The sequence below is a fragment of the Danio rerio genome, chromosome 2, assembly GCF_049306965.1.
Source record: "Danio rerio strain Tuebingen ecotype United States chromosome 2, GRCz12tu, whole genome shotgun sequence".
NCBI classification, from domain to species: domain Eukaryota; kingdom Metazoa; phylum Chordata; class Actinopteri; order Cypriniformes; family Danionidae; genus Danio; species Danio rerio.
In genome coordinates this window covers 8,956,369-8,984,307 of record NC_133177.1, presented here as the reverse complement: position 1 = coordinate 8,984,307, position 27,939 = coordinate 8,956,369, and the positions used below count along the sequence as shown (strand labels likewise).

General features: G+C 39.4%; 1 protein-coding gene and 1 long non-coding RNA gene across 2 annotated transcripts in view; one reads left to right on the top strand and one right to left on the bottom strand.

Annotated features, from left to right (window-relative positions):
* Window positions 1-522: 522 nt before the first annotated feature.
* si:ch211-71m22.5 lies at window positions 523-27,714 on the top strand. Its single transcript, XM_688115.10, has 10 exons — window positions 523-1,059; window positions 5,143-5,180; window positions 7,099-7,149; window positions 9,362-9,418; window positions 9,808-9,893; window positions 16,223-16,265; window positions 16,346-16,566; window positions 16,688-16,849; window positions 23,016-23,177; window positions 23,481-27,714. Exons 2-10 carry the CDS (start codon window positions 5,168-5,170, stop codon window positions 23,517-23,519), a joined length of 834 nt encoding a protein of 277 aa, XP_693207.5. The 5' UTR covers window positions 523-1,059; window positions 5,143-5,167; the 3' UTR covers window positions 23,520-27,714.
* LOC103909778 (uncharacterized) overlaps window positions 16,128-27,939 on the bottom strand; it is a 56,524-nt gene continuing 44,712 nt past the window's right edge. Inside the window, exons 2-5 of the long non-coding RNA XR_011006343.2 lie at window positions 19,023-19,249; window positions 18,667-18,884; window positions 17,505-18,520; window positions 16,128-17,356 (exon numbers count right to left, since the gene is read on the bottom strand). This is a non-coding gene — a long non-coding RNA (uncharacterized lncRNA). The remainder of the gene's footprint in view (window positions 17,357-17,504; window positions 18,521-18,666; window positions 18,885-19,022; window positions 19,250-27,939) is intronic.

Here is a 27,939-nt window from a genome sequence, read left to right as displayed (position 1 = left end):
AGAACTGCGAATGAATTTGTTCGAAGCATGTTGATGAGGAAAAAATATCTTGCGCAAAACTTGAACCCGCATACCCCTCAGTTACGTGTAGTTGCGCCCCTGAGTATACTGGCAGGACCAAAATAAATGTGAAATTGTTTCAGTAAAGCAAAACAAAAACAGCAATTGAACTAAAAAAATTTGTGAATTTTTTGTAAAAAAATAAAATAAAATAAAATAAAAAAAAAAAAAAAAAAAAAAAAAATATATATATATATATATATATATATATATATATATATGAGCAATATAACACGAGTAGCAGTGCGATATGGCTGTATATCGGCACTGGTGAGAGGTGTGTGTTGGCTGAGTGTATATACAGCCATATCGCACTGCTACGAGTGTGATATTGCGTTTATACAACAGTTTGAGGCATAATTGTGTAAAAACAAAACCAAACATGGAGAGTCTCAAAAACTCTTTTGTATGAGGAACTACTTTTTTCCGCCTTGGATTTAAATCATAAGCTGACAGTTAAACAGTTGAGCAAGCGTCTTTTAAACTTTAGTGTCTGCTTTTTGCTGGCTGTATGTGGGCGGAGTAATACACAAAGAGGCTGTACGGTCGCTGGTATTACTTAAATATATCACGGCTATCAATCAATCAGATTCGAGAACCAGACAGAACTGTTGTATATATATATATATATATCTTTTGTAGGGTAAACCCCATTAGGCATCGTAAATTCCTGTGATATAATAAGTATTTAGTTTTCTGATACTTTTGCATCAGAGGATATGTTGTTGTGAGTCAGTACAGTAGCCTAGCAACCTCTCTGCTAATCCTCTTGGTGAAGTAGTATGGTATTCTCCAGGGGTGTAGAGTGTCACTGGTGCCTTGATACTTTACAATATGTCAAACAAAGGAGTTTGCATGCCAGTGCCTTTTTAATTCTGGAGGTGCAATTTCAATGAACGCAACAGCAATAACAGTGAACGCTGAGAGACAATGAGAACAGAAAGATCCTTGAGATGATGGAATATTCAATGTGTTTACGAGCAGTCATCATCTAATCTGGTGAGTACCTGCATGAACGTTTATGAACGTAAATGTGATGCGCGGATCATATGTCGTATTGTTCAGAAATGCTTTATTCATACAGAACTTAATGCATGGATAAAGGTAAACAAAAAGTATAAAGAAAGAATTCTCTGCTTAAAATGCTGCTGGCCATTTTACATCAAACATGATTATATGGTATTATATGAAATTGAACACCTGTGTTTATTGCAGGTCATTTATTATACATTGTTCAGCATAAATAAGTACACCCCTCACAGGTCTGTCTTTTAAATGAATGTTTTAAAGGATGCTTCACGATAACATTTTTCATGCACTGTAAAACCCAACAGTCAACTTTATCAAATGAAATGAGTGTAGTTAACTCAAAATGTACTGAAAGTTAATTCTACTCATTTGAAAAGAGTTTTGAACGTAGTGTTAAAGGCAATGAGTTAATTAAATACCTCATTACTTATTTTACTGTGCTCAAATTGCTTCGTTTACTCAAATTGGTTAAGTTCATGTAACAGGATTATTTCGGCATATTGATTTCACCATATTTTCCTCCTGTTTACTTACTTTTCATATAAAATTGTTTTGTGTTCATAATATAAATGTAAAGAGTCTGTAAAGTGACAGTGGTTTCACGACTCATACCACGCGGTCTCTCCCAGTCATTCCCTAGTAGCAAAGAATTCTGGCCCAGATTTGGCATAAAGCTGGCACAGCAGGCATTCATCCGGCACTGGCATACAGCATGTGGGCCAAACATGGCCCGGGTTTGGCAGAGGTGGCACCGTCTTTAAGGCGGCACACAAGATTTGGGCCAGATGAAAAACGTAGTATTTGGCCCAGATTTAAAAATTTGATAAGTGGGCCATTTGAGTTTGGCCAGTTTTGACCCATATTTAAAATACACTAAAATTATTTTTGAGTAAAGAAAAAAAATTCTACCAATCAGGTCACTTTGAGAAAAAGCGTGCCCATAGTGTGCCTAAAGCGCATCACTCCATGGGTTTATCAATTTCATTGCAATCGTGACACACCAACCTATCTGGCCCAGTTCAGGCCCAGTTATGAGTTATTAACTTGGCTGAGACTTGGCCCAGGTATGGTCCATGTTTGGCCCTTGTCTGGAAGCCAGATTTGGTCCAGTCATGTACCGTAATTCACTGCGGCATGTGGGCCAAGCAAAACCTGATTGTGTGGGCCAGAGCTGGGCCAGAGAAATTTTGCTATGTGGGTTGGGTCTCAGCTTGGCAGATCTGTCTTGCCTTAAAGGTGCAGTAGGTAATTTGCTAAAATGCTAACCGCTTAGCATATTATCTTTGGACGGCTGGGAGGGACTGTGATTCAAAGCCACACCCTGAAATCGCGAGCGTGCGCACCGCGTCACAACAGTAGACAGACAACCCACTAGTTCATGTCATTCGCCAGTCAGTTAGTGGCAGCGACGTGCAGGAATTACATTTATTACTTTGCCACACTTACATGCTATTTGAAAGCGAATATTCAGAGTCGCATGGTAAACAGTATAGGAAGGCTGTCATTGATCAAAAATGACACAATGTGAATATAAAAGCAACTTCAGCTCAGTAAAGCAGGTTAGGCGGAATAGCGCTATTTACTGATGCTTTGTTGTTAAACTAAATATAAATCTACATTATAGATGCTGACAAAGGACCTTATGAAACTGAAAATAATCACATCAATCTTTCACCAGGAGATTTCAGTGGCTGAGCAACACATCTGTGCATATAAGTCATTCATAACACAACACAATCTAACATAAGCTTAGCCTGACTAAGTTTTAAAACAACATTACCAGTCTAACAGTAATATTTCAGCCATGGTGTCGTCCTTCCTCGGGCAAATTATACTCGCGCCTGGCTTTACAGTAATCAGCCCGAGCTCGTCTGTCCTTCGGCGCCTCTGGCTCCTACTCGGCATCGGCTCGCTCGCGCGCATGCATGCGTTTTTGATGCAGACGGGCACGCGCTAATGGCGGATCTGCGTGAACAGATGCGCAGAAGTCCGAATCTACATATGCTGACAGACAGTCTGACCTGCTAATCGGAATTATTGGAGATGTCGGTCCGACTTTATTTAATTGGATGAACGTTTTTTTGTTTTATGCTTTACCTAGAATATAAAAATACATTTAAACACATTTAGATCATTTACTGTAATCATTACTATTGGACTGTGAACAGGGCCGGAGCAAGCTAAAATGCCGCTCTAGGCAGAGGACGATCACGCCGCCCTCAACCCCAAAGTGGAAACGAAAGTGAACGGTTATGAAAATGAAGTGAGGTGTCGCGGACCTCTATTCTGCCACCCTATGCGCGGATATAACTGAGGACGCGCAGGTGCTGAGGGAGGGAGGTGTCGCGGACGCCACCCTCTCTATTTTGCCGCCCTTTGCGTCGATATAACTGAGGACACGCGGGTGTCGCGGACCTCTATTCTGCCACCCTATGCGCGGATATAACTGAGGACACGCGGGTGCTGAAGGAGGTGTTAGTGACGCCGACCTCTCTATTCTGTCGCCTATGCACGTATATTTCTGAGTCTGAGGTGGTGAGGGAGGTGTCGCGGACATAACTGAGGACGCGGGTGGTAAGGGAGGTGTCATGGACGCGGCCCTCTCTATATTGCCGCCCTAGGCGGCCGCCTAGATCGCCTCTATGGACGCGCCGGCCCTGACTGTGAAGAGACTTTCAACCAGCGCAAAAAAAAATGTTTCTGAAGACAATCACCTACTCCACCTTTAAGAAAGCATGTGCTCTCATGAATAATTAAGAAGCAGGATCTTTTCATAGGAGAAGAAAACTCCGCTATGAATGATAAAGAGAAACCGATGCATCATCACTACACTTGCAAATTCGTGCTGTAGGCTAGTTTTTACTGGAATAGCTGCACAATTGTTGAAGATATTTATACATGTATACATAGAAAAAGGTTTAAACAATGATTCACAAAAATGCATGGCTTGTCCTGCAGGTGCCCTTGTATGTTCAGATCATCAGAGCATAATTTCAAGCAGTCTAGCCACTACACAAACACATCCCAAGATGTAACAGAATAGGCCTACATTCACACCTTTCCGCCAAGTACAATGACACCCTCAGCAATATCCCTGAATGAGGACATGAATAATTTAAGCTTCTCACAGTTTTGATCGCTGTTTAATTGATGTCTTAAACATTTGCAGATAGGTTAAACCAGTGGTTCTGAACTGGTTTGGCCATGGGACCCACATTTTTAAATGGTCATCAACCGGCCGCCCAAATTTTTAGGACTATAATATAATTTTAGGAATTATAATTAATTTGTATTTATTTATTAACATACACAAGTAGTGACAGATAAATCATAAGAAAATCACCAAGACTTACAAATAAACAATATTTTATTATTGTCATTTAACAAAATGTCTCACATTATAAAAAATATTACAAAAGAAAAAAATGACAAATGTTTGGTTTCTAAAAGTGCTCTTGTGAGAGCACATCACTACGTATGACACACTGAGGTTTTAAGCCTTTTTTTGTCATCAATATATGTAAATCCATACTTTACATATTCGGGGTCGTACTTGCGCTTTGACATATTTGTTGCTATAATTAAATGAAATTTCACATGTCAAACGGTACAGTTATTGCTCGCGCATTTCAAAATAAAAGTCTTATTTAAGCAAAATAGGTTCAAAATAAAACATTTGTTGTTTTTTTGACCACACACTCTGCAACCCACTGAAAAAGTGGGTCGCGACCCTCCAGTTGAGAAACACTGGGTTAAACCATTATAGGGGTAGCGGCTAGCTTTTTTCAGTACTTCTGACATTTAAAGGTTCATTGAATCTGAATAGACTAGTTGCTATTGTGGAAACTCTGAACACAGGCCCATAGCCAGAGGGGTTCAGGTGGTTTGAAAGACCCACCATCTTCCCACTGACAAAAGTACAAATTTGCCATATACATGAGCTCGTTTGTTCTATTTTGACTGTTATCCCTTTCACCAAGCTGGCTATCAGTCTGGAATACCTACTGGAAACTCACATTGGAAAAAATAAATGTTTTCTGTTTTTTTTTTCAGTACTGAGGAGCATTGCGTTCTCATCATGTTTTTGCAAGGTAAGGTATTTAAAAGTGATTAAATGTGCTTTTGACAAGGCTGTCTAGAAACCTTGATTCTAATTGGTCAATCATGACATTCCAAAATAAGTTATTCGAAGAGCCATAGAGAGTTGCAACAACGGAGGCCCAAAATGTTTGACCATCACATGATTTATGTAGACTCAAATAGATCCAGGAACTTTGTGGTTAATTTAAATAATGTTAAATAATGTTAAAACATAAACAATCTTAAATTAAAAAATCTTTGTCCCTTTTAAAAGTGCAAAACCAACCGTCTTCAGCTGTAACTTGTGTTTGTTTCAGACCACAAACGCAAGCAGAGCGTAAGCAGCGCATGCGAAGAGCGTATGGAGAGCAAAAGCAGCACGCAGGCGTTTGCCTTCTACGCTGACTGTGTCTGTAGTGCGTAGCTCATCGGTAGCTGCTGCACGAATCAATCTATCACTCTCTATTCTATCTAGTTAACTATCTACAAATTGTAGTGATCCTAAAGAACTGCATGCTTCTCAAGCTCTATGAGGAGTGTCATTCATGCATTTTAAGGTGCACTCGGTCAGAAGACAAATGCCTGTGATACTGTGTCATTTTTTTTTAATTGTCAGGATGATGTAGACCTATAGTTATAATAATATTTATACAATATCGTTATAATGATATTTATACATGATCAAACTAGTCTGCAACTTATTAAGCAAAGCTAATACTAAAATTGTTTTAAATTTGGCTTTGTAGTTCCGGCCCAAATAAATATTTGTTGCCGTTTTTAATAGTTTAAGTTAGTTTAATTGACTATATAAAAATCAGTAGATATTATTGATGCATTTACTGTGTAAAATAGCTACTTTTTACTGTCATTCAATATGTTTTTGGTCATTATCCATGCACTGTCACTTTAATTGAGAATGAGCAGCTCGCCGAAAATAGACCCAGTGCCGAAAATTCTTGCACCTTGCACTGGTGGGCTGCTTCTGCGTGCAGTATGAAAGCTCTGCTAACATAGACGTCGAAAAAATCACGCACTGCTCATGCTCTGCTCATGCTTGCGGTGTGAAACAGGCTTATGCTAACACAGGCTCATTTTGTGTTATGAATATACACTCACCTGCCATTTCATTAGGTACACCTGTCCAGCTTGTTACGCAAATATCTAATCAGCCATTCACATGGCAGCAACTCACAGCATTTGGGCATGTAGACATGGTCAAGACGATCTGCTGCAGTTTAAATCAAGCATTAGAATGGGGATGAAAGGTGATTTAAGTGACTTTGAACGTGGCATGGTTGTTGGTGCCATGAAAGGCAACAGTAACTCAAATAACCACTAGTTGCAACTGAGGTCTGCAGAAGAGCATCTCCTAACACACAACACATCCAACCTTGAGGCCAGGGGTGGCCAACCCTGTTCCTGGAGAGCCACCTTCCTGCAGATTTCAGTTGCAACCCTGATCAAACACACCTGAACCAATTAATTAGGACATGAACACCACATGATAATTACAGGCAGGTGTATTTGATATGGGTTGCAACTGAAATCTGCAGGAAAGTGGCTCTCCAGGAACAGGGTTGGCCACCCCTGCTTGAGGCGGATAGGCAACAGCAGGAAAAGACCACACTGGGTGCTGGGGGGTGAGTTAGGACGAATCTAAGGGCCCATACATTTAGGGGAGCCCCTAAAACATTATCAAGGGCCCGTGCCGAACCTCACCCCGCTCTTCACTTTTAGACTTTTAGACTTTTATTTTAAATGATGACCTTTCTTTCTTTCTTTCTTTCTTTCTTTCTTTCTTTCTTTCTTTCTTTCTTTCTTTCTTTCTTTCTTTCTTTCTTTCTTTCTTTCTTTCTTTCTTTCTTTCTTTCTTTCTTTCTTTCTTTCTTTCTTTCTTTCTTTCTTTCTTTCTTTCTTTCTTTCTTGTAGGTCAGACAGAAGGTGTAAATGCTCCTGGAGTCAATGTGCCCATGCCCCCTGGTGAGAGTTTCACTTTCAGCTATACAAATTTTTACACTTCAAATTTTCCCTGTCCTAGCAAGTGTGTACTTGCATTTAAACATATAATACTAAATTTTAGTGCGGTTAAACTCATGAAAAAGACATAGGGCTCTATTTTGACGGTCCATGCGCAAAGTGCAGAGCGCAGGGCGCAAACGCATTCAGGGCGTGTCAGAATCCACTTTTGCTAATATAAGAACGGAAAAATCCGCTTTGCCTTGTGGCGCATGGTCTAAAACGGTTGAGATTATTTTATTAATAAGTTATGGGTGTGTTTTTGAGAATAAACCAATCAGAGTCTCATCTACCATTCCCTTTCTAAATTCAGTTCTAATTTCCAGCAAACTAATAAATGATCAATAATACCAAAGTGTGGTCAAAAAACTGAGTTATATCCTAAAACACATGCTGTGCCCCATTTGGTCTAAAACCTGACAGGTGGGCAAATATAAGGTTGTTATTTATAAAACAAATATAAATAGCATATAATAAATGATAACATTATACAAAAGCAAATTGTAATGAATGAACTTAAAAAGCCTACCGAGAAGAAGAAGGCATGAAGGCAGTAGTTTTTATATTTATGTAGGCTAGAAAATAATATGTTTTGTAATATTTTAATCCTTTATATTTATATCATATATATCCGTATTATATCCTATATATATTCCTAATATTTTTTATTCAAATGTAAAGATATTTGCGTAATGCTCTACATCTTGTGTGTATTAAGCAGTTCGTAAGCGAGACTATTATAGTTTCTTAAAATAGCAACACGCCAGCAATACACATCAACCAGTGGCGTAGCGGACGGGCCCGCAGGGCACGCACCGCGGGGGGGCCCCGCGTGATTAGGGGGCCCCACGTCATCGCGATTTTTAATAATTGAAAATCCAGGAACCGCAATAATCAAACTCTTGGGAACAACTGTGGTCGGAACCAACGTTTACAGGTCTGTGTTCTCTGAACTCCGCTCAAGCGGTGGACTACTTCATTCTGATTGCTTGCCGCCGAACTGCGTCATAGCCAATGAAGACGCGCCGCTGTTTCTCGCCGCCGGTTCTCGTTAAAAAATGAATGACTTCTGGCTACTTTGACACTCTTTCCACTTTCGGTTTGTGATCGCTCCTCAGTTTGTGAAGGATTCCCCGCGTTGTCACGCCACCCCGCCTCCTTTCCCCGCTCCTCAATTTGTGACACAGATATATACACTAGACAAATGTCATTCAACCGCACTAGTCAGGACAGTGTTATTACGTGAAGATGCTGGACTTAAGCGCTGTCTACGAGTGTAGTAGCGAGCAAACAAAGAAAACAAAGCACAAAGGCAGAACATTTCATAGGATTAAGTTTTTTACGTTTTTGTATGTTTTGAAATTTGTGCTAATCAGGTCACGTTATTGATAATAATAGCTATAGTCACTTACTGCATTCACCATAAGGCAAAGTAGCACCAACTCGCACTAAATACTCAGTTTATGCTAGTTTTGTTGAATAAATCAGCAAACAATGCAAAAGAAATATGACAAAGAGATGCTGCGGTGCCAGAAACTTGTATTATTGTCGGCTAACGAACGAGTCGTTCATAACGGAGATTCATTCACAAACGAATCGCTCCCTCCGTCAGTATGAGAAGTGAAAGCAGGAGAGGAGCTGTATTTCAGCACATGATTAGATCAAATTTAACAGGGAGAGTGAATAGTACATTTCCATAAACACAAACACAAGCTTTTTGTCAGGAATGCCCGTGCGATAAGTGATCCATCAATGTAGAAAAGTGATGTCAAATAAAAATTTTCATAATAAAAAAAAATTATGAGAGGCCCCGTCGGTGATCCCTGCAGGGGGGCCTCCGCATTTTGCGCTACGCCACTGACTTCAACACGCCTCCCTTTTAAGACCAGAACGCCTATGGGCGCACATATTAGCCCAAAGGCATTTGCTATTTAAACAGCGTGGTGCAAAACGTCAAAACGACTCTTGACTCTTGAAACTAGCAAACAACAATTGCGTTGCGCCTTGTGCCACATTGCGCCGGATGTATGATAGGGCCCATACACTTTACAAAGTGTATATAACATTTATTAAAGATTTTTTTTATTGTCTTTAACTTGATGTTAAAAGTTAACTAAACAGTTACACTTACAGATATCTGATCATCAGTTTATCAAATGTTCTCTTTCTTTCATAGTGTATACCATTGGTCATCCTCCTGGAGTAAATGAGGTTTACACTACACCACCAACAGGTAAGAAATGAATCTGCAAATATTGAGGTAAAACGTTTTTTTTTTTTGTATTTGTGAAGTTTTTGTATTGTTTTCTTCTGATTCATGACAAAATAATACAAACACATATTACAAACAATCACTGGTAGGCCTACTAAATGTAAAGCCAGGATGTAAACAGTGGTTACTACGGACAAAAGTACAATATTACAAAAAGAACCTGCTGAGAATTTTTAAACTGTGTTATAAGACATTATCACATTAGACCTAAAGTCTTCCCACACTGGGATACATACAGGGACCCCTGCTTTGTCCTTATTATGTAATTTGTAAAGTAAAACATTTTTTAAAATTTAATTTATGAATAATATGTTGGTAGAGTGTTATACTAACAGCATTCTCTGCTGCAGGTTATGTGGCGCCTCAGGTACCGGCAGTTATGCCAGTCTTGGACAGACCCATGGGCTGTCCTGTTGGTCTAGAGTACCTAACCCAGGTGATTAACATGAATCATGGTTTCAGTGAAGTGAGCCGTTCATCTCTCACTACAATATTTATTTCATGCACTGTATATACTGTATATATATAATTGAAATCAGAATTATGAGCCCCCCTGTTTATTTTTTCCCCAATTTCTGTTTAACTGAGAGATTTTTTCAACACATTTCTAATCATGTTAGTTTTAATAACTCATTTCTAATAACTGATTTATTTGATCTATGATGACAGTGACTAGATATTTTACAAGACACTTTTACAAAGCTTAAAGTGAAATTTAAAATCTTACCTATAGATTAATTAGGTTAACTAGGCAGGTTGGGGTATTTAGGGAAGTTATTGTATAACCATGGTTTGTTCTGTAGACTATCGAAAAAAAATATAGCTTAAAGGGGCTAATAATTTGGACGTTAAAATGGTTTAGAAAAAATTAAAACCTGCTTTTATTCTTGCCAAAATAAAACAAATAAGACTTTCTCCAGAAGAAAACATATTATCATACATACTGTGAAAATTCCCTTGCTCTGTTAAACATGATTTAGGAAATATTTAAAAGAGAAATTCGAAGGGGGGCTAATAATTCTGACTTCAACTGTATATAAAAACCTACACGTTTTGGCAAAGAAATGCGTAAGTTTTTTAAGGATTAGCCATGTGAATAAGCAAGCAATCTAGTGTTGTTTTCAGTCATCATGGCCAGTTCAGTGTTGATTCCAGTCCTCAAGCACAGTCAAGTGTTCGCTCCAGTCCCGAGCATAAAAATGAAAAGCCTAAAGGTAAAATATACAAAGTAAAATAGATTCTAAAGGTAAAATATCAAAAATGGACACCAGCCAGCAAGTTCCAACTAGACAATTTGAAAGCGTAAAACCAAAACCAATGTAAATCACAAAATACAAAAAATTTACATCCCTAATTTGTCAGGATTAAGTAAACACACTCACACGCGCTCTCACACATGATGTGCACGTTAGCATGTAAGCACATCCAGTTTTATCAACCCGAGTCAAAAAGTGATTAATTTTTTTGTGGAGGTCTTTAATTCCATGTTTCTTTTTTAGAATTGTCAATGACTTTTGACTTTATTGGTTGAAGTGTGTGGAATCAACCAACCTAAACTCCTTCTCATTTAACCAACAGACTGCTACTCTTGTTTTGTTTCGTTTTGTGTAGAAGTTTAGTCACTGTTTCTCTGCCAGTTCTTTTCCTGTGTTTAGTTCTTGATTTTCCGTTGATTTTCTGAGCTTCCTTGTTTATCTTAGTAGTTGCCCTTGTTTGTTGTCATGGTTATTCATTAGGTCCACCTTCTTCCTAGTCTTCCTCTTGTGCATAAATACAGAAATTTTTGTAATCTCTTTTAAGAGCCAGCAGGTACTAGGTATGCACATGTTTGTTAGTTTTATTCCATTGGGTGGTTGCACAGTCAGAGTCAAGTGATGGCCATGCTTCCCTAGGAACTTTAGGCATTGGACTGGAAGCAAATAGAAATTCATCCCCATTTCATTTGGCATGGATGGATGGTTAGGATTTCAACACCCAGTTGAATATGAGGACATTCTCGTGTTGCAACGTGATACCGGTGCATCTGCGCACGCAATAGCTACTACCTGGAAGAATTATCCTGGACTACCTTCCAAAGCTGTTGAGTCTGAAGCCGATTTTAGACTGCATGATTTTATGATTTTAGCTCCGATTTTGACTCGCTGACAAGTTTTGAGAAATTGCCGACAAATGCCTGAAATCACAAGTAAATCAGTGCCTGTTCACATGAGTGACAGTCACACAGTGTGAACTATCAAAGACACGATCTGAGAGAATCATCGATGAGTCGCCAACCCCATCAGATATTTTGCAAGCTAAATGCTGTGTGAAATGTTTTCAGATTTAAAAATAACATCGACTATTACCTACAGCCAACGAGAGAGCAACATCCAATAGTATGGGTAGCTGCAGGCCCGCGGGAGACTAGGGGGGAAATTAAGTGCTTCTTTTGGTCTATTTGGACCCAAGAAATAGAGGAAAAACTAGTAATTTTGCAGAAGCATCTGCGATGCAGTGGCGCAGTGGGTAGTGCTGTTGCCTCACAGCAAGAAGGTCGCTGCATCGCTGGTTCGATCCTTGGCTCAGTTGGCCTTTTTTATGTTGAGTTTGCATCATGTTCTCCATGCATTTGCGTGGGCTTCCTCCGGGTGCTCCGGTTTCCCCCACAGTTCAAAGACATGCGGTACAGTTGAATTGGGTAGGCTAAATTGTCTGTAGTGTATGAGTGTGTGTGTGGATGTTTCCAAGAGATGAGTTGTGGCTGGAAAGGCATCCACTGCGTAAAAATGTGCTGGATAAGTTGGCGGTTCATTCCGCGGTGGCGACCCCGGATTAATAAAGGTACTAAGCCGACAAGAAAACGAATGAATGAATGGATCCGCGTGTGTTTGATGTGTCATTTGAGCAATTTCACAACTGAATTGAATAAGAAAAAAAGTTGTTTCCACAGTAGCTTCCAGGGATCGATTGTGGCTTTCTAAGTGCTAGCCTTGGACCAAAGTGTGTGACTTAGGATTTGGAGGGGTGAAAGCAAAGTTGAGTTTGCCTGAGCCAGCCCATTTTGCTAGTTTTGCAGTCATGCACAAACATTAAGTTCATGCAGATTGTACTGGTCAGCTGAAGATATCAGAGCTCTCCTGAGCATTTGGAAGAAGGCTGAACTGAACTGGGTGTACTTAAGGTGGAATTTTTTGTAATGGGTCCCTGGAGGACATTTTTGTTTTGAGCCAAGTTCACCTACTCTAGGCATTACCTACTCTATCCCTGATGTAGCTAGCAATCTAGTGTTGTTTCCAGTTGTAAAGTCCAGTTCAGTGTTGACTCTAATCCTTGAGCCCAATCAAGTGTTGGTTCCAGTCCCCGAGCCTACACTAGTGTTGTTTTCAGTCCCAGAGCCAAGTCCAGTGTTGGCTCCAGTTCATGAGCCTAGTCCAGTGTGGGCTTTAGCCCCAGAGTGCTCACCATTGTGGGCTCCAGCCCCAGAGCCCCTGCCAGTGATAGCTTCAATCCAAGAGTGGCAGCCAGTAATGATTTCTACCTGTTGGCACAACCTAAGCTCCTCGCCCTGCTGGTCCCAGTTCTGGCAACACGCAAGCTCCTCATCATACCAGCCTCAGTTCCTAGACCTGCTGACAATGCACAAGCTTCCAGTCCTGCAAGTCCCAGCTTAAACTTCCAGCCCCACTGATTCCAGCCCAAACTTCCAATCATGCATATCCCAGCCTGGTGTCTAGCCCAGTTGCCTCCAGTTCAGTTCCCAAGTTCCTTGACCTCATTCTACCCTGCCCCCACTCCAAACCGTATACTTGATGGCATGAGGATGTGCCTGTTCAGTTGATTCAGTTGTGTCTTAGTCCTCTATTTCTTTTCCCACCTGAATAAGTGTTTCTTATGTAACCTGTGTTTTGACCCCAGGACCTGTTTCAGTTTGATTAGTTTGTGTATTTTGTTTCTGTGTTACCTATTGCTTGGTGTCTAGTCTGGTCTTTCCGTTGGCCTGGTATCTCTATTCTTATCCCAAGTTTATGTGTATGTATTTCTATTTTTTTTTTGATAAGTTTGTTTATACTTTATCCTACATCTGCTCCTCATTTATTTCTCCAGAAATGTCTCCATCATTCATAACGCTGACATACTTTAGCTACTTCCCAATTTTATATTACAAATCTCAAGGGATTGTAGAGAGCAAGGCTTTTGTATGGACTCTATATAGAAAGAGTGTTATTTGTCTGTTCTGAAGTGGGTGTAGGGTAATCATTCCTTTGAAATGTAAACATCCCTTTATCTAGATGTTTTCAGAGTAAACAGATATCTGGCACTTCCTGGGTAATAAAGGGCATTCTGATCTCTGGCACACTGGTGCATGTTTGGAGAGGGAACTGATAATTTTGTGTTAAATATAATTTGTTTGATCCACCTCCGTCTTTAGAGGGGTTATCTCATTCTTAACCCTTGAGGTTCTTAAAACTTTTGCTTCTTTTAATAAAAAGTGATCTCAAGAGTAGCTTTCATTATCATGGTGAACTGTTGAATAAGAATTATAGGTCACAGACTTTTTGGTTCTCTAATAAAAGTATTAAAATCCATTTGGTTAAATGTAAAGACATTGTTTCAGTGATGTGTTACACTTGAATAGGAATAACTGAAGAAAGGCTGTTAGATTGTGAGAAAATAATGCATTATTATATACTACATACAAATAAAAACGAACATTGATTTAAAACAGACAGCAGCATTTTAGAATGAAAACGGCCTCTATAGCGTTTTCAAAACGCTCCGTTTTCGGCGCTCGAGAATTCCGGCGTAGTGTGGACGGATGGCGCAACCGTAGCAAAACTTATGCATTTTCAAACTAAAACGCATTAGTGTAAACGGAGCCTAAGAAAAAAGATCATATCTCCCCTGTCCTCGCCTCATTGCACTGGCTTCCTTAAAATTTCAGAGATGATTTTAAAATCTTTCTTTTGACATATAAAGCAAATAACATATAAATGTCAGCAAGCTTATTAGGTCATATACAGCTTGTAGACCATTAAGGTCCCATGATCAGTTTCTTTTGTCGATCCATCCATCAATTTCCTTTTCTTACATTTTTAATACAAGTTTTATTTTATTTTATTTTATTAAATATTTTATCTCATTGTAAAGAACTTTGGATCAACTACGGTTGTAAAAAGCTGTGCTCTATAAATAAAGTTTGCCTTGCCTTGCAGCCACGACTTTTTTCAGATTTTTTTCAGATGTCTCCATTTTCCCTTATCCACACTGACATGAAGCAAAAACATTTTAAAACAAAAAACGGCCTCCTCAGCGTTTCCAAAACGTTCTCAAAAACCAGTGTAGACTGAAAGCATAACCGTGGCAAAACTTATGCGTTTTAAAAGTAAAACTTTTAAACTTGTAAACAAGGCCCTAGACACATGCACTCAACAGAGCTAGTGACGTCACTGTGAGGGGTAAGGTTAGGGAGAGGGTTTGGTGTGCACATTAAAACATTACAAGTAGTCTGCAGCCAGACCCTTCTCCTTTAAATACCTCAAAGTCACTGATGCTAATCAAGGACCTGGTGATTAAAAACTCACAAATCCTGTTCAACTGGTCTACTAACCTTACAGTTTTCACTGATTTGCAAGATGGGCGATGTTCTAAAATGAATGAAAGACTCCGATAGCAGGTTGTCCAGATGAGTCATCTTTGATTTGATTTATGGAAAATTGCATCTATACAATGTCACTAACTCATTTAAATCCCACAGAAAGACTGGTCTTCGATGAAAGACAAATGCTTGAGAGGACATGATAATGCAGAGGATCTCAATGTCCGACTGGTTCAACATAAAAATTTGAACAGCCCACAGTTTAGTAACCAAACCTTTCATCGGCAGAGTGAATGCAACTGTTTATCATAAGCTTCTTCAACAAATTGCAGTTCCCTCCCTGTGTTCACCATGCAACAAGCCATCCCTAGTAGCAAAGAATTCTGGCCCAGATTTGGCATAAAGCTGGCACAGCAGGCATTCATCCGGCACTGGCATACTTCATGTGGGCCAAACATGGCCCGGGTTTGGCAGAGGTGGCACCGTCTTTAAGGCAGCACACAAGATTTGGGCCAGATGAAAAACGTAGTATTTGGCCCAGATTTAAAAATTTAATAAGTGGGCCATTTGAGTTTGGCCAGTCTTGACCCACATTTAAAATACACTAAAATCATTTTTGAGTAAAGAAAAAAAATTCTACCAATCAGGTCACTTTGAGAAAAAGCGTGCCCATAGTGTGCCTAAAGCGCATCACTCCATGGGTTTATCAATTTCATTGCAATCGTGACACACCAACCTATCTGGCCCAGTTCAGGCCCAGTTATGAGTTATTAACTTGGCTGAGACTTGACCCAGGTATGGTCCATGTTTGGCCCTTGTCTGGAAGCCAGATTTGGTCCAGTCATGTACCGTAATTCACTGCGGCATGTGGGCCAAGCAAAACCTGATTGTGTGGGCCAGAGCTGGGCCAGAGAATTTTTGCTATGTGGGATGTTTATACAGGAAAATGAACCCCCGGTCAAACAGCAAAACAGATTTGCAGTTCCATGAAGTTGAAAACACTAAAATAATCAGATGGGTTGTCTAGAGTCCCGATTTAAACCTGATTGGAAATGTCTGGTTGTTGCAGATTTACTAGAGTCAATGAAATCAATAGCCTGTATAGAGTTTATTTTGTTCTCCACTCTATGTAAACATAAAAACAAACCCACTATATTTCAAGATATAACAATACACCCTGCTTATCACAGGTTGACCAGCTTCTAGTTCATCAGAAAGTGGAACTAATGGAAGGTAATCTTTGTTCACTGATTGCGGAAGAAACACCTTTTAATTCTTGGTATATGAACACAGATGTTCTCTTTCCCTTACAGTACTCATGGGATGGGAGACCAATAATCAATATGTGGTGAAAAACAGTTTAGGGCAGCAGGTGTTTTTTGCCGCTGAGGAGAGCCATTTTTGCAGTCGTATGTTTTGTGGATCTGTGCGTTCCTTCCTGCTACATATCCAGGATAACATGGGACAGGAAGTGATGACTTTATCTCGTCCCCTTAAGTGCAGTAGTTGCTTCTTCCCTTGCTGTCTTCAAGAGGTACATTACAAAACACCACTATGCATGTTTTGATTCTTGTGCTTTGCACCCATATATCAAAATTGTAATAATTACCTATTTTTTCTGTTTTACTGTGTTAATAATGTCTTATATATTTCAGCTGGAGGTTCATAGCCCTTCAGGCAGCCCTCTTGGTTATGTTACACAAAGCTGGCATCCTTATCTGCCAAAGTTTATCATTCATAATGAGAGAAAAGAACCAGTTCTGAAGATTTTGGGACCGTTTTGTGACTGCAAATGTTGTTCTGATGTTAATTTTGAGGTATGGTGCATCAATTATTCAATATGATATCACAGAAGTAGCACTGTGATATGGCCAATGCCATCTCATGCCAATTCGTAACTTTTTGATTAGTGGCTAATCTAGTGATGGTTGGGTCTATGGCTGGGGTTTGGGTGCATGGCTCCTTTTAAAAATTTTACATTTTATATGACTAAAATTGTATGAATGCATGTGAATTAGTCACTGTGACAAAGTTAGATGGCCTTCTGGCCATCAGGAACCAACAAACTTTTAAATAATTTATTTATGAAAAAAATAAATCAATAAATCAAATAAATTAAGCAAAAGTAAAACATAAAGTGTCCAGGCCTTCCTGGTCTTCCACGGCTGTCTCTCCTCCTACTTTTATAGTCCAGAGCTTCTCCGTGAGACTTAAGACCGGTGTGCTGTGCAGGTGCTTCTCATTGTCACACAAGCACTGGCCTCATTTCGTTCCCATGAATCTCTGCCCCGCCCACTCACCACGTGTTCCCACACCTGCGATACCTGTTAATAGGGCGAGAGAAAGGGAGGGGTAAAAAAAAGAGGAGAGACAAGACAGATAGAGGTGTTCTCCAGACATGTTGCCACTTGGTCCTCAACCAGCTGAGAGATCTAATGTCCAGCAGGGAGCCCTGTGAAGCAATCTATCTACCTATCAATCTTCTGGTGTCCGGCGATGGTTGTTCTGGCTGTCGACACTTCTTGAGGCAATGAGAAGCACCTGTGTCGCACACCAGCCTTATTTCATTCCCATGGCTCTTGGCCCCGCCCATTCATCACGAGTTCCCACACCCGCGAGACCTGGAAAACAGGCCAAGAGGAAAGGAGATGGAAAAAAGAGGATAGACAGAAACAACATAGAGAGAAGAGAGAGGACAAGAAAAAAAATTGGAGTTCGGTTCTCCAGGCACATTGCCACTCGGCCCTCAAACAGCTGAGAGATCCGACGACGTGCTGGGAGCCCTGTGAAGGAATCCATCCACCCATCCGTCTTCTAGTGTCCAGCGACGGATCTTTCGGCTAATGACACATCTTGTCTCCTGCTCTGTTCCCATTCTGTTTGATGGAAGCAGGCTTTAGCATCCAAGCAGACAGCGGTGATTCCCCGGCCTTTCTGGGATGGCTCCTTACAGTTCTTTGGTGGGAACCACACCCCCCCCCCCCCATGCTCGGAGCCAGCAGCAGGCAGACTTTTTCCTTGCCAGCCTCTGGCCACACTCTGGGGTAGAAGAACAGCTTTCTCCTCCACTTAGGGTTAATTCCCTCCCTCTCAGCAGCAAGGGCATCTGGACAACATGTCCCTCCTTCTTCCAGGTTTCAGCACCACTGTAACACAGTTAGATGGCCATCTGGCCAATGGCAAGAAGGAAGTGGAGAACTAATAAACTTTTAAATAATCTATTAATTAAAAAAAATAAAACAAACAAATTGCAGCTTTTTACAAAGTCTGCCATCAAACTGAAAGCAAAAGTAAAACATGAAGTGTCCAGGTCTGGTCCTCTCTTGTCTTCCTCTGCTGTCTCTCCTTCTTTTATAGTGCAGAGCTCCCCCGTAGGACTCGAGACCGGTGTGCAGATGCTTTTCATTGTCACTCAAGGCCTGACCTTCGTTTCGTTTCTGCAGCTCTTTGCCTTGCTTACTCACTATTAGTTCCCACACTTGTGAGACCTGGGAAAAGGGGCCAGAGGAAAGGTGATGGAAAAAAAGAGAAGAGACAGAAGCAACAGAGAGAGGGAAAAATTAGGTTTGGTACTCCAAACACATTGCCACTCTGTCCTCAACCAGTTGAGAGATCTAATGATGTGATGGGAGACCTGTGAAGGAATCTATCCACCCATCTGGTTCTTCCGGCTGGCGGCATTTCTTGTCTCCTGCTACGCTCCTGCTTTGGTGGACAGCTGCAGGCTTCGGCATCCTGACAGACAGCAGTGACTCCCCCGTGCTTCTCATTGTCACTCAAGCACTGGCCTTATTTTGTTCCTATAGCTCTCTGTCCCACCCAGTCACCATGAGTTTCTCACAGCTGTGAGACCTGGAGAAATGGGACGAGAGGAAAGAAGATAAATAAAGAGAAAAGAGACAGAAGACAGAGAGAGGGGAGACAGAGAGAGGGGAGAGAAGGAAAATAATGGGGGTTGGTTCTCCAGACTCATTGTCATTCAGTCCTCACCCAGCTGAGAGATCCGACGCCAAGCTGGGAGACCTGTGAAGGAATCCATCTACCTGTCCGTCTTCTGGTGTCCAGAGATGGTTCTTCCGGCTGGCGACACTTCTTGTCTCCTGCTCCGCTCCTGATTGAGTGACAATGAGAAGCACCTGCGCTGCACACCAGCCTCATTCCATTCCAACGGCTCTCAGCCTTGCCCACTTGCTATGAATTCCTACACTCCCGAGATCCTGGGAAATAAGGCGAGAGGAAAGGAGAAAAACTGATAAAAAAAAGAGAGACCGTTCATTCGGCTGCTTCTCAAGCACCGCTCACTCAAGCACGGCCTCATTCCATTCCCATGGGTCTTTGCACTCTCCACAGCCACTAAACTGACAAAATAGTAAAATAGTTCTGCTTCATTATGAGATATGGATGTATAGGCAGCACAGTTGTGATTTGTTTGTAGGTAATTACAGCAGAGCTGATATACAACCATATTGCAGTGCTGCTTGTGTGATATTGCATTTATACAACAGCAATTAATAAACCAACTTCTGTTCAAAATCAACAGATCAATCAATAAATCACAGAGTTCTGTCTTGTCCGCATCCATGAATTCACCAACATTTAGTCCATTAAAACAAAAAGCAAACACTAAATTACTATACAATATAACTACATACAATAATACAGTATAAGAGAGAGATGTGGTTTACCTTATTTTCTGTATAGGTTATAATTGTCTGCTGAGGAAAGAAAAGTTTCCTTTGGCGAATTCCTAAATATAAGGGCTTAAAGGAATAGTTCACCCAAAAATGTAAATTACTCTATAATTTACTCACCCCCCCTCCAGCCATTCTTATTGTACTTGACTTCCTTCTTTCAGACAAACACAGTCAAATTAATTTAATTTTTTTATTCTGGCGCTTCCATGGTATAATGTATAATGGTGTTGGGTAGGGGCCAACTTTTTTAAAATTCCAAAGTGCATAAATCCTTTGTAAAACTAACCCATACACCACCAGGGCATTAGCAGATGTTTTTTGAAGCAGATCAAAATGCTTCTGTAACATTTCTAATGTATAAATTACAACCTCAAATCACTCAAAAATCCATTACGTGGTTCATTATATACAGTGTTTGTCAAAATATAATAAGTTTATGCATCTGCTTGGCAATCAAAGAGTCTAGAACAATGTTGATAATCCCAGCTCTCAAACAATCAGATTCAAGAACTAGAAAGAATTGTTCAAAAAGTTCAAGAGCAATAGAGAGGAGGAACTATGATGTTAATTTATTTGTAAAAACCTGGAAGCAAGTTAGCATTTTAGCAGTTCCAGTTCCCTCGTCCCAAAATCAATGTTTTTTTTTTTAATGGTTTTGGTTAAATTGTTTAAAAAGGTTTGTGGCAAAAACACAAACTCAAGATACTGTCACGTTTTATTCTACAAGATAAAAAATGTCAGTTACATCTTACTCTTGATGTTTTAAATAGGTTATGCTTCTTTAAAAAGACGGTTGCTATCAAGTTGCTAAATGGGACAACAGGCGGTGTCGGAGACATTTTACGTCATCGAGCTGAACTGGTCTGGAATGCAGCTCAGTTGCGTTGGGCATTTGGATTTGTCTGTTCATTTATTAATTTCCATTTCGACTTAGTCCCTTTATTAATCTGGGGTCGCCACAGCAGAATGAACCGCCAACTTATCCAGCATATGTTTTACGCAGCGGATGCCCTTTCAGTTGCAACCCATCTCTGGGAACACCCATAGGTGCACCCATAGTATACCACTCATAGGTATACTCATTCACACACATACACTATAGACAATTTCGCTTATCCATTTCACCTGTACCGCATGTCTTTGGACTTGTGGGGGAAACCGAAGCACCCGGAGGAAACCCACACTAACGCGGGGAGAACATGCTAACTCCACACAGAAATGCCAACTGACCCAGCCGAGGCCCGTACCAGGTACCTTCTTGCTGTGAGGCGACAGCACTAAAAACTGCACCACCGCGTTTCCGATTAATCTGTTATTAAAGCATATTCATGAATAGTATTTTAGTTTGTATTTTTCTAATTGTGAATTCATATCGTGTGTAGATAATGCCTTCACTTGTAGAAACTGTCAAGACAGATTAATTTGTTGATCCTTTATTTTAATTAAACAATATTATGGAGATACAGCTTACCAGTGCAGCCTGTCTCTTTCCTGCTCTCAGTAATGCACACATGTGACTAAATGTGTAAGAAATACAGACATATTAACTGTCATTTTAACATGATCAATAGATTTTTCACAGTTTTTTTTTTCTTTATCTGAACACATTTAACTCTGTCACAACTGCAATATTTACACTTATCCTTAAAATGTATAGCATATGTGACTGTATTTCGCTGTACTTTGAGACAAAAAAAAAAGGATATTGAATGTTATTCTCTATCCATGATGGAACTTGCAGGCATTTAGATTTGTCCCTCACCCCTCATTTCTGTCGTCTGTTTCTAAGGTAAGCGGGCTGTGTGCACGCAAGCGATACACTTATTTAAATATGTCTCACAATAATACTATGTAGGCACATTTATACATAGTTTTAAAACTTTTACAACAACCTTAAAGCAAAACAAAATATATTTCCTACAAAAAACTATCCAAAAGGCACGTAGGTCTATGTGTTCTTGCGTATTTATTTGTTTATAATATATAGTGTGGATTATAATATAATAAACAGAGAAATTAACTCTTTGTCATGGACCATATTTATAAAAATAAGCTTGAAAAGTTGTCTGTAGCAGGGTGGTGCTGACGTCACAGGCGAGCGCCCCGAGGGCTCTGTAGTCCGTTTATAGCCTAATGTTACCTTTTCAATTCTTGCATTTGCATTTAAGATCCAAAAGAGCTCAAAGATGTATTTTCATGTGAGTATTATTTGGTTGGACAAAAAGTGTAAGTGTTATGAACTGTGTTTGAACACTGAGTTTACTATTTACAATCTTCGAAAAGCCTATGGGAAAATCCTATGGGGATTTTATGGAGGGAACCAGTTTTTGCTAGCAGCCGATTAGCCTACAAGGTGGCGTTATAGTTTCTCCACTCTGTTGGAAAAAAAAAATTGTAAGGACACATTTAGTGCCTACTCACACTATGCCATCAGAACCGTGCCCAGGCCCGTTTACCGCATCGTTTGAGAAGTGTGAGTTCTCTAAATCGGGCTCAGGCAGGTTCACTTGGCCAGCCCTGGTCCAGTTGGAAGAGGTGTGCCAGGGCGCGGTTCACTTTGGCTTTGGCGCAGTACGCTTGTGCGTGAGTGCAAAATGCGCCTAAGCCCAAAACTGAAATCGAGACGTGACTTTTAAGGGACTGTTTCATATGTATTTAATAATCATTCTTACCGTTCAATGAATGCAAACTTTCATAGTTTATTAAAGCCGCAAACCCCTGACTGCACAACAGCTGCACCTTCAGCAAACCTCCTAATTCCTGCAGCACGAGGACTTTATGATTGTTTAAGAGCGTCGAAAGTGGCTGATCTGTTCGGCAAAATATTTAACTGTGTGACACTGCATGTCAAACGACTTAACAGATATAGCTAAATAAATCTCCACTGTGCTGAGCGAGAGCGCTTCTCTACTGAACAGCGCGTCATCGATGACATAAGTGTGCCCAGGCCCGAATGTAATGTGACTGCTGGTTGTCGGGGGAGATGGGAGGGGGGACAAGCATGCTTTGGCCCGGTTTAAGACTACTGTACACTGTGTGAGCACACCCTTACTTGATCAAATGTGTACAGGCATTTAGATTGTTTCAAAACATTGGTGTCAAATATTTTTTCAGTGCATCATATAATCTTGATTTTGGAATATTACTTTATTATATATTATATACAAAATGTTATGTCCCCTGCCATGAATGTCATGTGTTTCAATTGGTTTACAAATTAATGTTCTCCATTTTATGTCTATCTGATGCTCATCCAACATTCAAACTCCATATTCTTATTTTCTGTCAGGTGATGTCACTGGATGAGTCCTCAGTGATTGGTCGAATTAGCAAACAGTGGTCGGGATTTGAGGCAGAAGCTTTTACGGATGCAGACAACTTTGGCCTACAATTTCCAATGGATTTGGATGTGAAAATAAAAGCAGTTATATTGGGAGCCTGCTTTCTTATCGTAAGTAATATGTGCTCTGGATTAAATACAAATATGGATTAATATATGTTATACTTTATGGTGTTGTTTTTTCAAACCATTCCAAATCCCTTGCGATTTAGAAGCAAAGATGTGTTCTGTGTGAATGAGGCCTAACAAACGTATACATTTTATTAATACTGTTGAAAATATTTAATTTTATACAGTAAAGTAAAATATATATGGTAGAGCTTTCTACTTAAAGTTAAATTTAGGTTCTTTATATATCATATGTAATGCATACATGATGGATAACATTGTCCTTTTTTCATATTTGATTTACAGGATTTCATGTTTTTTGAGCACACTCAAAAACAAGAGTGAAACCATCCTGACGATTTCATCCCCATTTGATTACATTGTCTTTTATTTTAAAGGTGCCATATGCATTGATTTCATAAGTTCAATTGTTCTCTGGTATCTGTATGGTAGGTATTCAATTCAATTCAATTCAATTCAGCTTTATTTGTATAGCGCTTTTACAATGTAGATTGTGTCAAAGCAGCTTCACATAAATGGTCATAGTAACTGGATCAGGGTAGTTCAGATTTTAGTGTTTAAGTTCAGTTCAGTTTAGCTCAGTTAAGTGTGGTTTGAAGTCATTATTGAGTGTCCAAACACTGAAGAGCAAATTCCTCAATGAGTAGTTTTTCAGCAACAGCAGAGAGGGAAAAAAACTTCACCAATAGGAGAGTGAAGAAAAAAAAACCTTGAGAGAACCAGACTCTCCTCTCCCCCATGATTACCACAGCAGCTGCTCAGGATACGGCCTGGTCCCGGATATGGACATCTTGGGATCATCTTGTCGCTGGTCTTGGGTCCAATCAGTGACTCCGCATAATCTGAGGACCTCGGGATGAGGATCCCCAGGTGGAAATGGAGAATAACGAGAATAATTAGCGTAGCTGCTGTTCATAGTGTATATAAACAAGATGTAGAAGCTTGTGTGGAAACCCGCTAAGTGATGCATTGAGTGTATGCTTTACTAAACAGATAGGTCTTTAATCTAGTTTTGAACTGAAAGAGTGTGTCTGAGCCTCGTATGTTATCGGCTATTCCAGAGTGTAGGAGCCATAAAGGAGAAGGCTCTACCTCCCTTACTCGACTTTGCTATTCTAGGTACTACCAGAAGCCCTGAGTTTTGAGATCTTAAAGAGCGAGCTGGATTGTAGCGAGACAGAAGGTTGGTTAGGTAAACAGGAGCTAGATTATTTAGGGCTTTATAGGTGAGAAGTAGGTATGTGGTTCAAAATTCTCCCAGAATTCTCTTTGTAACACCCCTAGAATCAGAAGCTTCATATTGACCATATTTGGATCAGTCAAGAATATTAATGAGCTTTGCTCTCTCACACTCACACACATGCACAACATGATGTACTCTAAAATAAACATGTGCAAAATAATCATTCTTAATATGTCAGAAATATTTTATTTAGAGCCTTGTTTAATCTTTTGAACTTTAGGTTAATTTTACCTAGATGGAGTGAGTGAGCTATCTAATATAAACCACCAGAGTAACCTATTTTGCTCCCTAGTTGTGTTTTAATTATGTTCAACAAATTTTTTAATTAAACATGTCTAAAAAGACAGAGATTTATTTAGAGTTGTATTTTAAGGCTATAATGTGGATGAAAACACAGACAGGAGTTCAGATAAACAGATGTTTCTTGTTTCAAGAGTTCACACTTAGATATTGCTTGACAGCTGTAAGCAGGTTTGGCATGCTGTCCCGGGAGAGAACCCTGAGCTCGGAGATAGTTGAGCCCAGGGCTCCCGCCAGGTCCATAGAGCATGTGAGGGGAGTACGAGATCAGGTGGTTCTCGAGAGCTCCCCTTTTTGTAAAGGAGAAAAGGAGGAGAAATGGGTGGATGGGGGGTTTCTTCGGAAAACGAAGATAAGGGAGTAATGTCTAGCTAGGCTACTTATAGTGGGTTAGGATAGATCTGATTGGCTAACTAATGAGTGTAGGTAGGTGGCCAGCTGCTGTCAATTATATCACGTGCTCCTCTCGAAATTAGTTTAAAAACTTCACTTATTAGTGCTTTTTCACTAAATGACAGTAAGAGCTGAGCAATATGATGCATAAACATGCATTAAACACATACTGAGCAGTGTGTTTGTTGCCTCCTTACAAACATATGAGGAAAATTTCACAATCACGATAAGTGAACAAAAGATGCAATTAAACATACCTTATGCCTCTTGGTGCTAAATTTCTGATCCAAATATTCTACATTTTGCATTCTGACGAGCTGTAAACTAATCACTGGTAAAAAAAAAAACATATGCTACGTCCCAATTCGCATACTATCCATTCTAAATAGTATTTGAAAATAGATCTAGTATGTCCCAAATCGTAGTGTGTTGAAAAGAGTATGCCAAAGGTTCCTGGATGGCTTACCATTTCCGGTAAAACATTTGTGTTGAACCGTCCATTCTCTAACTGCTGATATTGCCCACAGTACACTGGGTGCTGGACATGATTTTGATTAGACTACAAACGCAGGTGAAAAGTGTAAATAAACCTCAAACATGATGGACATGCGAGACCAGTCATCAAGTAGAGAGGCTTTGGTAAAGATGTTTGTATGACTGTTAATCAATATCTAGCCAACTGGAACATATTTAAAATCGTGTTTTCTGTGTTACATTTCATCTGCAACATACGGTGGCCGGGAAGTGCAAAGCAACATTACAAAGTGTGAAACGCTTTTACGAAGCTCAAGACAAATTTACATTTTAGAAAACATTTTACCTATCATAAAACACAATTACAAAGGAAAAACGATTTTACCAAGGACAAAACAAATTTACATTTTAGAAAAAAAATTAACAAGACGCAAAACACTTTTACCAGTCCCGAAACAAATTTACAATGACAGATTCTTTATGGAAAGGGAATGTACCACACAATGGAAGTGACGCGGAATGTACCACACACCGGAAAATATCAGCTCATGTCTGACTTTGTAGAAACATGCTAACACGAGTCCAAAAGCACAGGTTAACATGAATCTACAACTTTAAAAAACCTGGCTTGACCAACTGTGATAAAACATAGTTTTGGGTTGCAGCTGGAAGGGCATCCGCTGCGTAAAACATATATGCTGGTAGCAGTTCATTCCTCTGTGGCGACCTCTGAAATAGAGCCTAAGCCAAAGGAAAATTAATGAATGAATAATCTCACAAGGAAACATTTTGTCCAGGGCTGGGGCACGCATATTAATGATTCCATGATTCTGATGATGAACAGTCAAAACACCTAAAGCACATGCAGATGTTGAGGGCGTGCTAAAGAATAGCCCTATGTGCAACTGATTTGTGTTCTGCTAGGCCTGTTTTTTACAGGGGTTTTACACTCGCAAATTTGCCTGTCTGAGGCTCATGGTATGACCATTTTTATGTACTGAACTCTAATAATTTTACTACTATATATGCCTATTATATTTTCTTGTTAGGGCACTTTGAAATACAAATGCTGTCCAGTTTTGTCTTTTGAACTTTTAAGTAAAAGCTTATGTGTATTGTTATTAGTTCCCCAGTTATATTTAGTTATCTATCTCACCCCCACTAACAGTTCCGCTAGTGTCCACTTCTTTTTAATGCTTTAAATGTAGCACAGTGTGAACTTTGTTTTACATCCTCTTTTGAAAGAAAGGTGTGTCACAATGAACCTTTGTATTATGTCAGCTCTATAAAAAAAATGAATGTGTAACTAATCCATGATGTAAAACTCAGCATTCTTAATGTGTTGTATCTAGGCATTGCTGAAGGTCACACTTTGTGACATACCATTGAGGTCAGAATTATTAGCCCCCCTTTGAATTACTATTATTTTTTTAAAATATTGACGATGTTTAACAGAGCAAGGAAATTTTCACAGTATGTCAGATAATATTTTTTCTTATGGAGAAAGTCTTATTTGTTTTATTTCGGATAAAATAAAAGCAGTTTTTATTTTTTTAAAAACCATTTTAAGGTCAAAATTATTAGCCTCTTTAAGCTATATTTTTTCGATAGCCAACAGAACGTCATCCTTATACAATAACTTGCCTAATTACCCTAACCTGCCTAGATAACCTAATTAACCTAGTTAAGCCTTTACATGTCACTTTAAGCTGTATAGAAGTGTCTTGAAAATATCTAGTCAAATATTATTTACTGTCATCATGGCAAATATATAATAATTTAGTTATTAGAAATGAGTTATTAAAACTATTGTGTTTAGAAATGTGTTGAAAAAAATCTGCTCTCCGTTAAACATAAATTGGGAAAAAAAATAAACAGGGAGGCTATTCAAGGGGGCTAATAATTAGACTTCAACTGTATCATTGTCTGGGCTTGTAGCACACAAGTTATATTTGTAACAGGTTTGTAATAAATAAAGCAAACATCAAAAGCTGTATTTTTTTTTACTCATTGCAATGACATGGATGCTTGTTGCTGCCAAGAAAAAGTTAATCAGATGTTTTTTATTTCGTGGTTCTGACCTCACATTAAAGTGTTTATGTGGTAATTTAGACATTTGTGTCATAATTGTAAGTAGAAAATATTCTGAATTAAAATTAGATTTTATTTTTTATCTTTTTAGAACAACAAATTCTGGCATCTGCTTTTCGGAATTTTGTGTAGTGCTCAGCATAATAGAGTACTTCCCATTTTGAAAATGAATAATTTGATCCACTTCTCAGTGAATATAGGCAATATTTGGGTGCATTTTAACAAAACAGATTTATTCTACAG

Coding starts and splice junctions, on each gene's coding strand:
- si:ch211-71m22.5 (XM_688115.10), top strand. Junction 9,894..16,222: donor GTCTAGAGTACCTAACCCAG/GTGATTAACATG, acceptor TGCTTATCACAG/GTTGACCAGCTTCTAGTTCA. Junction 16,266..16,345: donor GAAAGTGGAACTAATGGAAG/GTAATCTTTGTT, acceptor TTTCCCTTACAG/TACTCATGGGATGGGAGACC.